Raw genomic sequence first — 16,678 nt, forward strand, 5'->3', positions numbered from 1 at the left:
TAATGTAAAATATAAAAACAAAACATCAGTAGGCCATTTGTAACTGAAAAACGTAAGCCTTTGGCCTTTAAATTAATGCACTGTGGCTAGGTCAGGGACTCTTCGAGAAAATGGAATAAAACCATAGTTCAGGTAACACTCTTGGTATTTCGTGATTCAAGTATTGCTAGCGCTGTGACCGGAAATGTTTGGAGCTTCCTCAATTGGGTCCAGTATGGTTGAGTCATTACTAGGACCATAGAGAATCTGCAAACATTTTTCGCTATTTCTGCGCAGAATTTTGCAAAAAATCTGCAGATTTATGCGGAATGATTTTGGGAGTATCATAACTAAAACCTTAATATATGAACAAAAAAGTAACACCTTTTTAACTTTATAAAGCCTATTTAATGTTTACAATGCAAATCCAATTAGATCCACTTTATTTGGTAAACAAAGCAAGTCTTCTATATATCTACTAAAAGAGAGAAAATATGACTTTACAAACTGTATTGTGAATAAATTACATTAACATTTTAATATTAGTCAATAATGTTACTGAAATTAATTTAAAAACTGAATAAATATAAATTTACATAAGTAAATAAACAGATTCAATGATGGGCTTAAAATCTGCGGAATTCTGCACGCGCAGATTCCGTGTGGGCCTAGTCATTACTATTAGCTGCTTAAGCCTTTTTCGTGGAGGACGAAGTTAGTTCATTTTATCCCCTGGCTGACCAAAAAAATGGACAAAAGCAACTTGATCCCAACTGTCCACTGCTAAAAAAAATTGTAAAAATATGACGTGACCCCCTACAGAGCTCGCTGAGGCCCCCTTGTGGGCCGGGACCCCCCTGTTGATAAGTGCTGTACTAAAAAGACAGAAAATATTACAAACTGTATTGTAAATAAATGATGAACATTTTAATATTACTATTATTATATCACAACATTAGTGAAATTAATTTAAAAACGGAGTAAATATAAATTTACACACATTTACACAAGTAAATACATAGACTCAATGATGGGCTAAAAATCTGCGCGTGCAGATTCTGTGTGGGCCTACTAATAAAGTATTTAACTAGTAAATACTTACTAGTAAACTATTTTTAATTAGCAAACTACTGAATGCTATTAAAATATGGATGTTCATAGAATGTTCCAACCAAAATGTTCTCAGAAATAAAAACAACACAGAAATGGCATTTCTTGATTTTATTCGATTATATTTTGCAGAGCTTAAAATATTGAGTAGCTTTTAACTTAGATAATTAAAATACATAAAAGAAAGCAAGAACCAAATAACTCTGCAAATAAAGTAAAAAATAAATAAAATAATAGGAGAGATGCTCTCTCACTAAAGGCAATTGTGATTTTTTTTTTATAGTTACAATTAATTTCCTTGGAGAGAGTAAAAAAAAAAAGACTTAATGTGCATTTTCTACACAAGTGGGCTGCCACAATAATCATGACCTCTGATAACTTGTATAAAAAAAAGGAAGAAGTAAAAAATAAGGGTTTCAGCATTGGTGATGTGCTTTTCTCATCAATGCAACACACCAAGTCCACTGCCATGCAACAATTATGTGTCAGTGTCTGCAGCATCTCTCTGAGGGCGCAGACATGCAGATATCGCTAATATCCTTGTCAAAAAAAAAACACTGAGCAAGTCCAGACTTTCTCAAGAGCATTATTGGGAACATTAGAGTATTTCTGCCACAGAATAATAAAATAGGCATATATTTTAAATGACAGCTATTAGTTTTTTTCTCAGGACTGCAATTTTGAGCTATTGTGTCACAATTAGCATCTTGCAGTTCTAAGAGGAAAATTTCTGAATTGCGAGTTCAGAAATTGTAAAATAGTTAATTCTGATTGGTCACTTATAACATTTCAAGGTATATTACTCACAGATAACAACCGCTGATGCTAATAACACAAGCTCGTCATCCGGATACTTCAAATCTTGAGCGAGTACCCACATGCTTTTTTCTAAGCTCATCTCTGAGGCGGCTGTTTGGCGCCATCTTGTGACTGAAAAAAACGGAACGGATGCAGCTGTTTTTCTTCTTTCAAAGGTAGGTATTTTGTCTTTAATTGTTTACTTTTTGACTTACAGCCGTGTAATAAGCGGGAAAATTAACACCTGGATGGTTGTTTTCTCAAAACTTGTAACAGTTAAGGTCACACATTTGTTACTTTGCATCTTAGAATTTCGAAGTTATTGTGAAGTAATTGTGATTTTAAAGTCTGTGTGAAATGTTTGGTTAATCTTTAGGTAAACAATGGGATTTGTACACACAGACTTTTTATATTTCAGTCAGCCAGGGCTTCTGGTTCCAGTTAAGGCTGAAAAAAAAACAGCTTAAACCAGCCTAGGCTGTTTGGCTGGTTTTAGCTGGTCTTTTTATCCAGCCTGACCAGCTAAGACCAGGCTGGAAATGGATGGAAGCCAGCCTGGAAATGGCCAAAACCCCTCAAAAACTAGGCTGGGCTGGTTTAAGCAGTTTTTTTAGCAGGGATAATTGTCATCCCATTCGAAATCGCTGATTTCTTTAAAAAAGCGATCTTCACTGCCCAGGTGAGATACGATATAAAGTGGGTATCAGTCCAAACAAGAAGCACTGCATTAAATTATATTTTTCCACATATCTTTAAAATATGGAAATGAATTTTACCCTTAGTATTTTCAATGGAATTTCTGCGCTAGCCTACTGCTAATGACGGTGCCTGCGTTTAAACGGTCTTTCGACTCTTTTTACACTTTAAAAACTAAATGAACGATTAAGTCTATTTAACTGATTATATTTGAATTACATTACAACATCGATGCTGTAAAAGGATTCTTATGAAATTGAAAATAGTCACATAACTTCACTGGAAGTTCATCATTGGCTGAAAAACACTAGCTGTGCATATGGCCCATTATCCCAGGCAAGTTAGTCCACAGAAAAAACAATGTTTGTTGTTGACTTCAGCCACAATATTCTTACAACCACGCCCCTCTCACATTTAGTTTGCTACGAGTAAATGATGCGCAAGAAGAAAGCCCCGTCTCCTTCTCAATGTTCTGTGTCAGGTGGAAGTACTTTAACATTTTGAAATAAAAGTTTCATCAACTTCCAGTTCTAGCAGAGCTTTAAAAAGTTAAACCTAACAATTTCACGTTAACATACATCTCTTGATTCTAAGGAAAAAGTCAGAATTGCCAAATATAAACTCAATTTTGAATTTGCGATTGTCTTTGGATAGCAGATTTTTTCTTCAGAAGCACGTTTATATTTTCGAAATCAGACTTTTTTCTCGTAAATCCATTGAGAAAGTAGTGACTATATATACATACATACATACATACATACATACATACATACATACATAAGCCTATATATATTATTAGTATTATTCAGTGGCAGAAACAGGCTTCGATGTTACCATAATTACACGAAAGGTTCAAAAGTAAATAAGAAATCATTGAAAATCATTTTAAATAAAAAAAAATAGGAAGTGGATGATGACTTGGAATATAAATGCGCGAGAGACTTTGAACTAGTCTAGTACAGTTTTATGTGAAATAAAGCTGCAGAGATTACGAACAGTCAGTCGGTATGTGACTTCACTCCCTCCACAAGGGGGAGCCAGAGGTCGATGATAAATTCCTAAACATTGTTGCATATAAACAGACAATACCTTAGCTATATATCCAAGGCACTGATGAGAGCGGAGCTGAAATACCATTGCCTAAAATAAAATAATAATTAAAAAAAAAAACTCCAAGAGCGCATGCGCAAAACAATAATAATAACAATAAAAAAGCAAATTAATATATAACTTGTTCCTATATAAATGACAATGGAGACAGATTGTTTTGTCCTGTAGGAAACATTCACACCAATCTGTGCTGGTACAACAATTGCAGACCACCGGCCCTCATCCCCACCTTTTGATCATCAAGAGGCTGAGGAATAGTGATGGAGGGGCTCGTCCTCACTTTTTTGTCATCCCCCATTTTTTTGTTGTTGTCGAGGAGCTCTGTGAATGAGACTTTGGGCTCATCTCTCGGTGACGTGATTGTGTGCAGTCGGGGGCAGCGGGACGCACAGCACCTCCGACAGGTCGTCCATGATGCAGGTCTCCTTGGGGTCGATCAGGTTGAATTCCCTGATAAAGATGATGAAATGTGTGTACAGTGTGTTCAAGTGTCCCTGCAGGTCCAAAGCCACAATCTCTTTGAAGTGAGCCCAGTAGATGTGCGCCAGCACATGGAACAGATACCGACAGACCTTCTTCACCAGAGACTCGAACGAGTTGGGAAAGTCTTTGCCTGAAAAGAAATTGAGATAATTCTATTTATATGATTAAATGATTTAATTTTTGATTATATAATCATTTAAAAATAAATCTCACAGACTAAGCATACTTTTTTCAGATTTAATTAAACTTGATCATTTGAACTAGGGCTGCTCGATATTGGAAGAATCTGACATTGCGATATATACTGTGGTATTATGTGCAATCACCAGATGATTTGAATCGCTCTATTTGGAAAGATTTCATTCATTTAGATCTATCAATCGTTTTCTAAGCAGTGTATCTGCATAAATTATAATAAATTACAAGAAAAAATAAATAAATAAACAATGCTTTATGGTTGCATTACTAGTTGCGTTACTTAGTTACTTTTTATGTTAACAGTATTCAAATACAATATTGAACAATCGAATGTAACATAACATAGTCATCATAGTATAAATAATTTTGGGAATAATAAGATCTTTATCTTTTAATCTTTAATAATTCATCTAATCCTGCAATGTGACTGTTGCAGATATGTAAAATGGGATATAGATGCTCAGAAAATATATTGTTCAGCCCTAATTTGATCCATTTAAGGGTAAGTACATGTTCTTTTTTGGGTGAATTATCCCTTTAAGGGAGCTAATAATATGGACTTTCTCCAGAAGAAAAACTATTTTCGTAAATACTTAAAAAACTTTCTTGATAATCTTTTCATACAGAGCATCCAGAAGATATTCATAGCGCTTGTTTCAAATTATTTTATGTTACAGCCTTATTCCAAAATGGATTAAATTCATTTATTTCCTTTAAATTCTACACACATTACCCCATAATGACAATGTGAAAAAATTAGTTTTTGAAATTGTTGCAAATTTATTAAAAATAAAAAAAAAATGAAAAATCACATGTACATCAGTATTCACAGCTTTTGCCGTGAAGCTCTAAATTGAGCTCAGGTACATTCTGTTTCCACTGATCATTCTAGAGATGTTTCAGCAGCTTAACTGAAGTTCACCTGTGGTAAATTCAGTTTGAACGGACATGATTTGAACAGGCATACTCCTGTCTATATAAGGTCCCAGGGTTGATAGTACATGTCAAAGCACAAACCAAGCTTGAAGACAAAGGAATTGTCTGTAGACCTCTGAGACAGGACTGTCTCGAGACACAAGGCTGTGGAAGGTTACAGAAAAATTTCTGCTGCTCTGAAAGTTCTAATGAGCACAGTGGCCTCCATCATCCGTAAGTGGAAGATGTTTGGAACCATCAGGACTCTTCCTACAGCTGGCCGGCCATCTAAGCCGAGTGATCGGGGGAGAAGGGCCTTAGTCAGGGAGGTGATCAATAACCCGATGGTCACTCTGTCTGAGCTCCAACGTTCTTCTGTGGAGAGAGGAGAACCTTACAGAAGGACAACCATCTGTGCAGCAATCCACCAATCAGGCCTGTATGGTGGAGTGGTCAGACGGAAGCCACTCCCCACCTGGAATTTGCCAAAAGGCAACTGAAGGACTTTCAGACCATAAGAAACTAAATTCTCTGGTTTGTTGAAACTAAAATTGAACTCTTTGGATTGAATGCTAGGAGTTACGTTTAGAGAAAACCAGACACCGTTCATCACCAGGCTAATACCATCCCTACAGTGAAGCCTAGTGTTGGCAGCATCATGCTGTGGGGATGTTTTTCAGCAGCAGGAACTGGAAGACTAGTCAGGATCGATGGAAAATGAATGCAGCAATGTACAGAGACATCCTTAATGAAAACCTGCTTCAGAGTGCTCTTGACCTCATACTGAGGCGACGGTTCATCTTCCAGCAGGACAATGACCCAAAGCACACCACCAAAATATCAGTGGAGTGGCTTCACAACAACTCAGTGAATGTACTTGAGTGGCCCAGCAAGAGCCCAGACCTAAATCCTATTGAACACCTCTGGAGAGATCTTAAAATGGCTTTACACCGTCGCTTCCAATCCAACCTGATAGAGCTTGAGAGGTACTGCAAAGAGGAATGGGCAAAAATCCCAAAGACAGGTGTGCCAAGTTGTGGCATCACATTCAAAACGACTTAAGGCTGTAAATGCTGCCAAAGGTGCATCAACAAAGTATTGAGCAAAGGTTGTGAATACTGATGTACATGTGATTTTTCAGGTTTTTTATTTTTAATAAATTTGCGACAATTTAAAAAACTCTTTTTTTCACATTGTCATTATGGGGTATTGTGTGTAGAATTTAGAGGAAATAATTGAATTTAATCCATTTTGGAATAAGGCTGTAACATAAAAAATTGTGGAAAAAGGGAAGCGCTATGAATACTTTCGGGTGCACTGTGTGTGTGTGTATATGTGTATATATATATATATTTTTTTTTTTTACCAAAAGCTAATATGTAGCTGTATATATTCACAAGGCTCATTTCACAATATGAACACAAGAGGGTAGCAGTGGTCCTGGACATCTTACATCAAACTTCCAGAAAATCTATTCTTGTAGTTCTCCATTATGACTGAAAAAGGGCACCGATTAACCCCCCTCCCCCCCACACACAAACACACGCACACGCACTTACCATATTTTGTGGGGAAGATTTCTTCATCCGTCACTAATTTCTGCACGAACGTCATGACGAGGTCGACATACTGAGGCGCTGTGCACTTTGTCTTCTTCCCCCTTTCGTCATACCAGTAGTATATTCTGTGGAAAAAGATGACAAACGGGGAAATTTAACTTTTTGTGAGTCACTTTTCACACACATTAGGATAAGGTGAACGCTTTATTGTTAAAGCAACTGGAATGCAGCCGCCGTCACCTTTTTAAGGAGGGTTGCGCATGCCGAAAGTCAGTTTGGGAGGCTATTGTGGGTGCAAGGGGATGTAGACATTACAAATCTCCTGGAATGCAGACTGTCCGCATAACTGACCCTACAGCAGGACTCAAACACCAAACCAAATAAAAACCACTCAACCACTAAACCTTTAACTGAAATAACCGCCATGGTAAACTTAAGCCCAACTGGCACTTAAACACAGATCAATGGACAGCCAGGCAAACGGTGATCGGAAAGCCCGCAAATTTCTCAATGTTCTCGAATGTCTAAGATTGACGTGTTACAGATTCCATGTCCAGCTGTTAGCAGTTATCATATATCAGAACACCGCAAGAAATGTAACTTTTAATGAAATAAAAACCTTATTATTCATTTATTTCATTTCTTTAAAATCCGAAATGGGTATTAGGATATTTCTTTATGACCACTCTCTTGCTTTTGCTTTGTTTAAAACTATTTAATTTGTATAATTAATTTAGTTAATACTAACTTAATTTGTTAAACAATATCTGAGTTTAGTAGCTGAAGAAAACATTATAATTATTCTTTTTAAACATAGTTTTAATAACAAATTAACTAATTTATTTTGCCATGCTGACTAGTGTTGGGGAAAAATACTTTAGAAAGTAATGCATTACAATATTGAGTTATTAATAACGTTATTGTAAGTAATGCATTATGTACTTTTGCGTTACTTTTTATTACCTGGCTGAGACTTGATCTCTTTCACAACTTGTTTTTTTTTTCTTCCTTTTTTAAACAGAGGAGTTCTGCAATTACCAACGCAATGTTTAACCTACACCTACATTTACCTTTAAAAAACACATTAAAAACACATTTTAGGATAATCTTATCTGAGCATTTCCTGACCCCAGAGCTATACATGCTGTATGTACATGAAAGTTTAAAGCAACGAGTTTGCTACTTCTGTACTATTTGTCTTAAATAAAATCACTGAGACTGTAATCCCCTTTTCCTTTTCTTCGATGCGTTCACACACTCATTGACTGCGTGACTCATTGTGACTACTTTCATTTTATTTCAGCAATTTATTTTTTTAAAGTCAATTAGACTTTTAATTCAAATTACGTTTTCAAAAAAGTAAAAAATATTGTTACTTATTTTTAAATTAATGCGTTACTTTTACTTGGAATTTACTTTTCATTACGAGTAACGAGTTAAACCCAGCACTGATGAGGAGTACATAATATTTAAATATTTGTAAAAATACTAATATTTTGCAAAGAAATGATCAGTCTGTAATTTTACAAGTGTTTTAATTTTCACTGTCAGAGTGAGAATAGTAAATCCAGAAACATTAATTTTCAAAAAGTTGTTTATTATTCATTTATAAACGTATTATTTATTATTATTATTATTATTATTATTATTATTATTATATTTGTGTATATTATTATTATTATTTCTTAAACTAATTCTTAACATAATTGCAAAATTCTCTATTCGTTCATTCATTCATTCATTCATTTTATTTTCAACTTAGTCCCTTTATTAATCTGGGGTCGCCACAGCGGAATGAACCACCAACTTATCCAGCATATGTTTTACGCAACGGATGCCCTTCCAGCTGCAACCCATCACTGGGAAACACCCATACACTCATTAAAATTTATTCTTGAATATTCTTATTCATTCAATCATCTATTCCTCCATTTAAATGTTAGTATAAGGTACAAAAAAAAGGTGAAAATAGTTTCTACACTTTTCCTCCTGTGTATAAGCATACTATTAAAAGCCTCAGCAATAAATAGATGAAAATGAAACTTAATTATTGCATCTATGTGTGCTTCACAGTCCCTTCCCTTTGTCTTCTCATCAATCAACTGAAAACCAGAGGTGATGGAAAATGCGGCTTGCGTTTGGACGAGCGCACCCATCCTTGCCCTTTGTGGTATGCCTGGGGTGAGTGCGTAATTGTTTGCGTTTTGTGTGTTGCTAATTCTTGTCTTTTAACTTCTGCAATGAATAGTCATGTATCTGGTTCTACAGGGTCAGATTGTGAATTTAGCGATTCACACCCAGGCTTTGTGCTGACTAAACAGGGTGAACGGGTTAAGCGAACATTTTTCAAGTCAACACTGTGGGAATGTACATGTGGAGGTATGAAACTCAGATTAGGGTCCACTTTAGGGTGATTCTAACGTTAGGGGAATTTTCTGAATGACCGCCGTGCCTAAACTAGATGGAATTTGGTAAAATGAATGAGGCTGAATTAAAGTATTTCAGATAAAAACTTAAATAAGTTCAATGAGGAAAAATACATTTTAGTACTTGCAGTGGGGAAAATAAGTATTGAACAAAGGATATATTTCTAAAGGAGCTGTTGACATGGAATTAAACCAGATTTTGGTAAAAACCCAAACAATACAAACATAAAAGTATAACAAAACAAAAGAAAAAATCTGAAAAATGAATTGACAATGGAATGACACATGGAGAAATTACTGAACTACTGAAATGCATTTAATATTTTATATAAAATGCTTTTTTGGGGATGGCAGCTTAAAGATGCCTCTCATATGGAGAATGAAGTCACATGCATTGATCATATGTGAGTTTTTCCACAGACTTCAACAGAGTGTAAACATCACAATGGTTATGTGGGTCTCGTCTATCAAATCTGATCTTCATTTCCTGTTCTCTATTGGATTCAAGTCAGGTGATTGGCTGGGCCATTCTACAGCTTGATTTTCTTTCTCTGAAAGCATTTGAGAGTTTCCTAGGTTGTCTTATTGATTATTGTCTTGCTAAAATGTCCACCCTATTTTAATCTTCATCATCCTCCTAATTTAGATGTTGGACTGAAGTCATTAATTTACAATGATGAAGGGACCAGGATTCCTGAATAACTACTGAGATTTCAGCTGTTGTCTGGGCTTTCACTGCCTTTCTACACTTTCCTTTCTTCATGTGTTCAATACTTTCCCCTGTGTCATTTCATCTTTTTATGCATAACTTCGTTTGCAAACTAATTAAATTTGTTTTCTTTGCATTTATGGATTTCTTTGGTTGTTACCAACATCTGGTGAAAATTCCAAGTCAACGGCAACTTTAGAGATATGTTTTTCTGAGAAAAATGGTGATGTGTTCAATACTTATATATCCACTACAAGTACTATTGTAATTTGTTTTTTACAGTAGTAACAACATATAAATGCTGTAAAAAAATAAATATAAAATAATAATAAAAATAATAAAAACATTTACACTTTTTAAAAAAAAAAAAAGAAAGATATTGCACTATACAGTTCTGGCAACCCAAAAACTGTTGAAAACACTTAAAATAATAATAAATAATTATATTAAACATTAATAATTGAATAATAATAATAGTCTATAGAAGAATAATGTGTTTGTTGTGATTTGTTTTATTACATTATTATTATTATATAAATTAACAATGATCTGTTGTAAATAGAAAAAAAGATCTCTAATTTAGTTGTTAAATATATGTAATTTAAATAAATATATAAATATACAGAGAAATACATATTAACAACAGAACAACAGTTTTATAATATTATTGATATTGTACATTTTTGTATTCATAATAACAGTAAACAGTTATTATTATTATTATCATCATCAACATCATCATCATCAAATGTGCAAAACAGCCAGTCAAAGGACTCCAAGGGAAACTTTTTGCATTTTTTCTGTTTATTTACACGATAAACTCACTTTTGGGACTAAAAATCGCATAAATCTGAAAACGGCATAGAAAGCAGAAGTTTATTAAAACTTTTATTAAATCCCAGCTGTCTGTCATGTCCATGTAAACACCTGAAAATGAGAGTCGAAACGATAGAAAGGATGATGGTACGTGTTTAGGGAGGCGTAGATTAAAGGCTAGAGCGAACAAACACACAACAATGGCGGAGTACGTGGTAGTGTTATTGTTGCTCAAGTGTTTGCTAAAGGTTCTTCTGCAATGTGTGGATTTGCTTCACATTACAACAAACAGTGGAGACACATCTTACACACTGCAAATTCTACATAGACCTGGCATACGTAATACAGTGTTTTTGGCTGTTTTAGCAGATGTGTAAATTGGATTGTTAAATTGGATCGCGGATTGTTTTGTAGCCAAACGTTTTAAAACGCAACGGAAAAACCTTTCCAATACTGGCTAAATCGTTGTGTAAACGCTGTAAAGTGGATTCTGTCACAAACATGTTATAATTTATTTACCTCAAGTCTCACTTTTTGCTTCAATTTTGCCCCTGATCTTCTCAAACAGCCTAACAGCCAATGGAAACGTTCATCTATAGGCCTTAGAGGCGATTTAATTGGTTCCGTCTCAAACAAACTTACAAAACGTGTACTCTGAGAATACTTCCTTTGTATTTTCTTTTTCAAAACACATCTGAGATGCAAACAAGCACTGGGTTCAAGTAAAATGTGTGTCAGCTTTCATTCCAGTCATGCTTTAAGCCGAATCAGACCCAGAAACACAGATTCTTACGAAAGTCAGTGGGCTGATCTGCGATCAATTTGAATGGTATAAAAAAGATGTCTAATATCTGATTTAGAAGCAGTTAAAAAAGAAAGAAAGAAACAAAGAGAGAGAGAAAAAAAGAAGAGAGAAAGAAAGAAAGAGAGAAAGAAAGAAAGAAAGAAAGAAAGAAAGAAAGAAAGAAAGAAAGAAAGAAAGAAAGAAAGAAAGAAAGAAAGAAAGAAAGAAAGAAAGAAAGAAAGAAAGAAAGAAAGAAAGAAAGGACTTACGTGTTATAGGCTGTCATGGCTTGACATGTGTCCCCAGTGCAAAACTCTGAGATTGTGCTATACTGCAGATTTATGAGATTGAAGAAGGTTGTTGCTGCAAACAACAAACAAAAAAGTTGCAACAAATCTTTTAGTAATATTTCACTAAAGCTGAAAACAATGACCATTATTATCATTTTAAGCCATTATAGTCAAGATCATGGTGCAAGTCTGTGTAAAATTATATATATATATATATATATATATATATATATATATATATATATATATATATATATATATATATATATATATATATATATATATATATATATATATATATATATATATATACCAATTCATAAATAAGGAATTCCAGAATGCCTTCCAATTATCTATAAATAATTGATATCAGCAGAATTTAATGCACATTACACAATTAACAAAATTAAATTATCCAAGTCCCCAAAACTGCTGTCATGTAAATAAATGGTAAAAATATTAACGTTTTTAGTTGACAAGTGTCAAAGAAGCCTCCAAGTCAATAAGCAGCACTTACCAACTACTCATTTCTCTTGTCACTTTTAAACATTTCGCTTGTCACAGTAATTAATATTTAGGTTCATATTCTGTGAACAATTTTGGGTCTATGAAGCTAAAACTTAAGGATTAGTTCAGCCAAAATTCTGTAATTATCTACTCATCACCATCATGTTGTTCCAAATCCTTCTTTCATCTTCAGAACAAAAATTAGGATATTTTAGAAGAAATCACAGAGCTCCCACATCCTCCATAGATAGACAAAAATGAACGTCAAGAAAAGCAACCGTCAAAACATTCCATGTGACTTCAGTGTTATATATATATATATATATATATATATATATATATATATATATATATATATATATATATATATATATGACTTTGCCTATATATTCTCAGTACAATGTCCAGAAAGTAAGAGACAGCAGCACGACACAAAGTAAATGTGCACCCTGACCTGACAAACGTAGACAAAGTTATTTTAAACTTTTTTTTTTTTGTCACACAAAAGTGTTCTTGGAGTCACATGGAATGTTTTGACAATATTTTTGGTTTCTTTTCTGATGTTTGAACGTCTTGGGACCGTGGAGGATCCAAGAGCTGAATGGATTTAATCTAAAATGTCTTAATTTATGCTCTGAAGATGTCTTTTAAGATTGGATCGACATGAGGTTGAGTAGTTAATAACAGAATTAAAATTTTTCTGTGAAGTAACCCTTTAATGAAGTTGCCTTAGTTTACCACCTCCTAGTTCAGTTTCAAAAATTAGTTCAATCAGGTGTCAGAAAATAATAATCGATTCATTGCTATATTATTCTCTATTGATTCTGAATTGATTCTCAAAAGTTCAGTATCGATTCTGTATTCAAATTAGATCGTGACGGAGTATGCCTGCTAGGCTCGTCACAATAATCAATATATCGACTTGTTGTGCAATACTTGGAGAGGACCTCAATCTTTTTTGCCGTTGCAATATATACATTTACAAATTCACAAATAACGTTAAAGCCATTTTACAATGGCATTTACCTTCTACCTCACAGATGTCAGTTTATAACTGACCATTTACATAATAGGACATTTATTAGTATATATAACAGGACATTTAACTTTTTTTTGTGACATTATATCACACATAGGGCTGGGCGATAAAATCAGTATCAGAATTTTTCGACCGTACACTTTTGTCAATGACGATAACAAAATTTCGGTGTGAAGTTTTGGTATGAAGGCTACAGTTTTATTAAAATGTGGCTGCTGAGTGCATGCCTAGGCAATGCCAATAAGCTAAGGGTGTAAGTTTGTCATTTCCAATGGACGCACACGCATTTTCCAGGTACACCTAGTTGAAAAACATCGGAACTTTTCATAATGCCATGAGCGCACCGCGATTCATGTAAGTAGAACTAATAAATCTGCTTCACACTTTCTGTGGAATATACACATCATAGTAATAACCGTAGACTAATTACCATCCAAACACTGCAGTGCTTTTTACTTTTTGTTTTATTTCGGTTAAAATGGGTTTTAAAAGATTAAAACCAGCTTTTATTCTAAGGTCAAAATTATTAGCCCCTTTAAGCTATATATTTTTTTGATAGTCTACAGAACAAACCATCGTTATACAATAACTTGCCTAATTACCCTAACCTGCCTAGTTAACCTAGTTAAGCCTTTAAATGTCACTTTAAGCTGTATAGATGTGTCTTAAAAAATATCTAGTAAAATATTATTTACTGTTTTCATGGCAAAGATAAAATAAATCAGTTATTAGAAATGAGTTACTACTAAATAACTATTAAATAATTATAATAAAACTATTATGTTTCGAAATGTGTTGAAAACAAGCTTCTCTCCGTTAAACAGAAATTGGGGAAAAAAATAAACAGGGGGCTAATATTTCAGGGGGGCTAACAATTCTGACTTCAACTGTATGTAGGCTGCCAAATTTGCTTCCTATGGACAAACCCACAAATTGTAGCATGTAGCACAGCGCTAAGCTTCTCAATCAGTGGCTTTAGAATCATTACAGAATGTGGACAGTGTGTCATTAATGTAATGCATGTCCACTAATTACAGCAAATTCATATATTATTCTGCTCTTTTATATATTTTTCTACTTTGTACTTTTTATACTCCATATTGAAACTCTTAATTTATTTTAGTTTTTTATTGCATAATATCCATTTCTGCATAGTTTAGATTCTATTGTTATTATCAGTGTTTTATTTGTACTATTTCAAGGTCATGAGGGGTTGTGTATGCATTTGAATTTTGATTTTTTTAATATGTCACTCGCAACTCCTGTTCTGCAAACATGCACTGTGAATGAAAATGAAAGTATTGCAAAAGAATGAAGCATTGTGTGCTGCTTTGTTTTCAAACTAGTTCTGTGGCTCTAAATTAAAAGCAAGTACTCCAGTATTATTTCCAAATATTATTTTTATATAACCTTTTTTGCTTTGAACACATTTGTTTGTAAGATGGTTACTATAAGGTTATAAACAAACAAAATGCTTATGCTCTCTCTTTTTGAATAGTAACTGTTTGTTATTAATAAATTGCTTTTTGTAATCTGGCATTTTATTTTTACGTCCAGAGCTTGTTCATGGTGAATATAACTTAATATAAATGAATAGCTTAATATACAATTTTTATAAGATTTTTAAGATGACAGCACTGTAATATATGCATTCCAATCATAAACTAAAGTAAAACTCCAATTCTGGTTAAAATGTAAAGATCTATTGGCACAGCTGAAGAAATAGGGGGAAAAAATGTAGGTCAAGAATTGTTTTGTAATCGAATTGGATTGTCAAGTCCTTAAAGGTTTAGAAATTTCTAAATAACACATTTTGCTCAAATATTATACAAGGATTAAAAAGGTAGAGCTCAGTAAAATAGTTTTGTGAACACACACACTAAAATGTGACCGATATTCCAAACTTCCAACTGACAAGTTATTTCTGAACATGGACAATGATTCCAAGCTCCAAACTATAGCAAACACTCGTAAACGTTTTTTGTGGTGAACTCACTGTTGCTGGCGAGCCATTCATTGAGGTCTATCTCTTTGGTGGGTAACGCCACCAAATCTTTCAGGTCAAAGTCCGCAACCCGCACTTTTGTGTACTCTGGCTCCAAATAGTGCTTTTTTTCTTCAGGAGGTGCTTTCTTTCCATTGGGCTTCGTTTTAGATTTCCTGCAACAAAAAAAAAAAAAAGAGGGACACGTTAAGATGAGAAAGATGGGGTGAAGCAAAGGTGACTGTCATTAGCTGTAAAGAATACGCAAGTAATTTTCAATCTTTCCCATGTTTAAATTGTGACAATAAAAAGCAAAACCTTTGAACCTTGCCATAAAAGAAAAGTTTTCACCAAAATAGTGAAACCCTAAAGGTATGTTCAAACCAGATGCGGAAGAAACATCAAGCGCGAATGATTTACATGTTAAGTCAATGCAAAGACATGAATAGACATGAGTCGGCGCAGATAACGCAATTCGTACAAATGAAGCAGTGCGAGTTGAGCATTTTGCATGTTTGGCGCACTTAACACGTGAATTGATTGAGTTGGAACATCTGAACTTCAGAGGATATTCGTACTGCGTTAACCTATCATGAGCTTGCTCTTGTAGTGACGTGATTATGACATTTTGTAGATGTCCCGAGGCAAAATCTTGCCGACACCATACTACAGCTCATCAAACTGGGCTTGGCTCAGTCTGAAGCACCGCTGAAAGCCTCCATCATCCAGGTACAGTTTCTGGAGGAGTTGATGAAACTCACAGAGCTGGATGCATAATTGAAAGGATCTAGTGAACTCGGACATGGCACTGAACAAATCTACGCTGTTTTTCAGCCTTCCTAAAGCTATTTAACAATAAAGCTAGAGTCACCAGGCAGACAGCCCAGAAAGCCCTGCCCATGATGCAAATCTACATCTATTGTGAATTTGACACGCGAATTACACAAGTAACCTGAAAATGTTCATGGTTCTATTTACATGCGAATATCGCAATTTATTCGTTAACACAGCATTAGCCAAAGTTGTTTGTGTGGGCTTCTATTTTACAGTACTGTAAAATTACTTTAGACTGATTTACACTTCTGCTTTGAGTGATCGCCCTTGTCCCATGGCGCATGCCTTATGTGTAGTCATGCATTTCTACTTCTGCGAGCTATTTGTGTTGCTCTGCAGTAACACTTCCAAAACGCTAGCTGGCCATGTGTTTTTGTTGCTGACATATGCTGCTGACATATGTTTATGTTCCTCTGTGTTTCGAGTTTCTTCACGGGTGTT

The 16,678-nt window shown here is 34.4% G+C and overlaps 1 protein-coding gene across 3 annotated transcripts in view; it reads right to left on the bottom strand.

Moving 5' to 3' along the window:
* Window positions 1-1,185: 1,185 nt before the first annotated feature.
* mob2a (MOB kinase activator 2a) overlaps window positions 1,186-16,678 on the bottom strand; it is an 86,240-nt gene continuing 70,747 nt past the window's right edge. For all 3 annotated transcript variants that reach the window (XM_056451803.1, XM_056451801.1, XM_056451802.1), the window contains 4 exons: window positions 15,416-15,579; window positions 11,853-11,946; window positions 6,849-6,973; window positions 1,186-4,306 (listed from right to left, as the gene is read on the bottom strand). In XM_056451803.1, coding sequence (XP_056307778.1) covers window positions 4,035-4,306; window positions 6,849-6,973; window positions 11,853-11,946; window positions 15,416-15,579 — 655 coding nt within the window. In that variant the 3' untranslated portion in view covers window positions 1,186-4,034. The remainder of the gene's footprint in view (window positions 4,307-6,848; window positions 6,974-11,852; window positions 11,947-15,415; window positions 15,580-16,678) is intronic.

This window comes from Danio aesculapii, chromosome 25 (genome assembly GCF_903798145.1).
Source record: "Danio aesculapii chromosome 25, fDanAes4.1, whole genome shotgun sequence".
In the NCBI taxonomy this organism is placed as follows: Eukaryota; Metazoa; Chordata; class Actinopteri; order Cypriniformes; family Danionidae; genus Danio; species Danio aesculapii.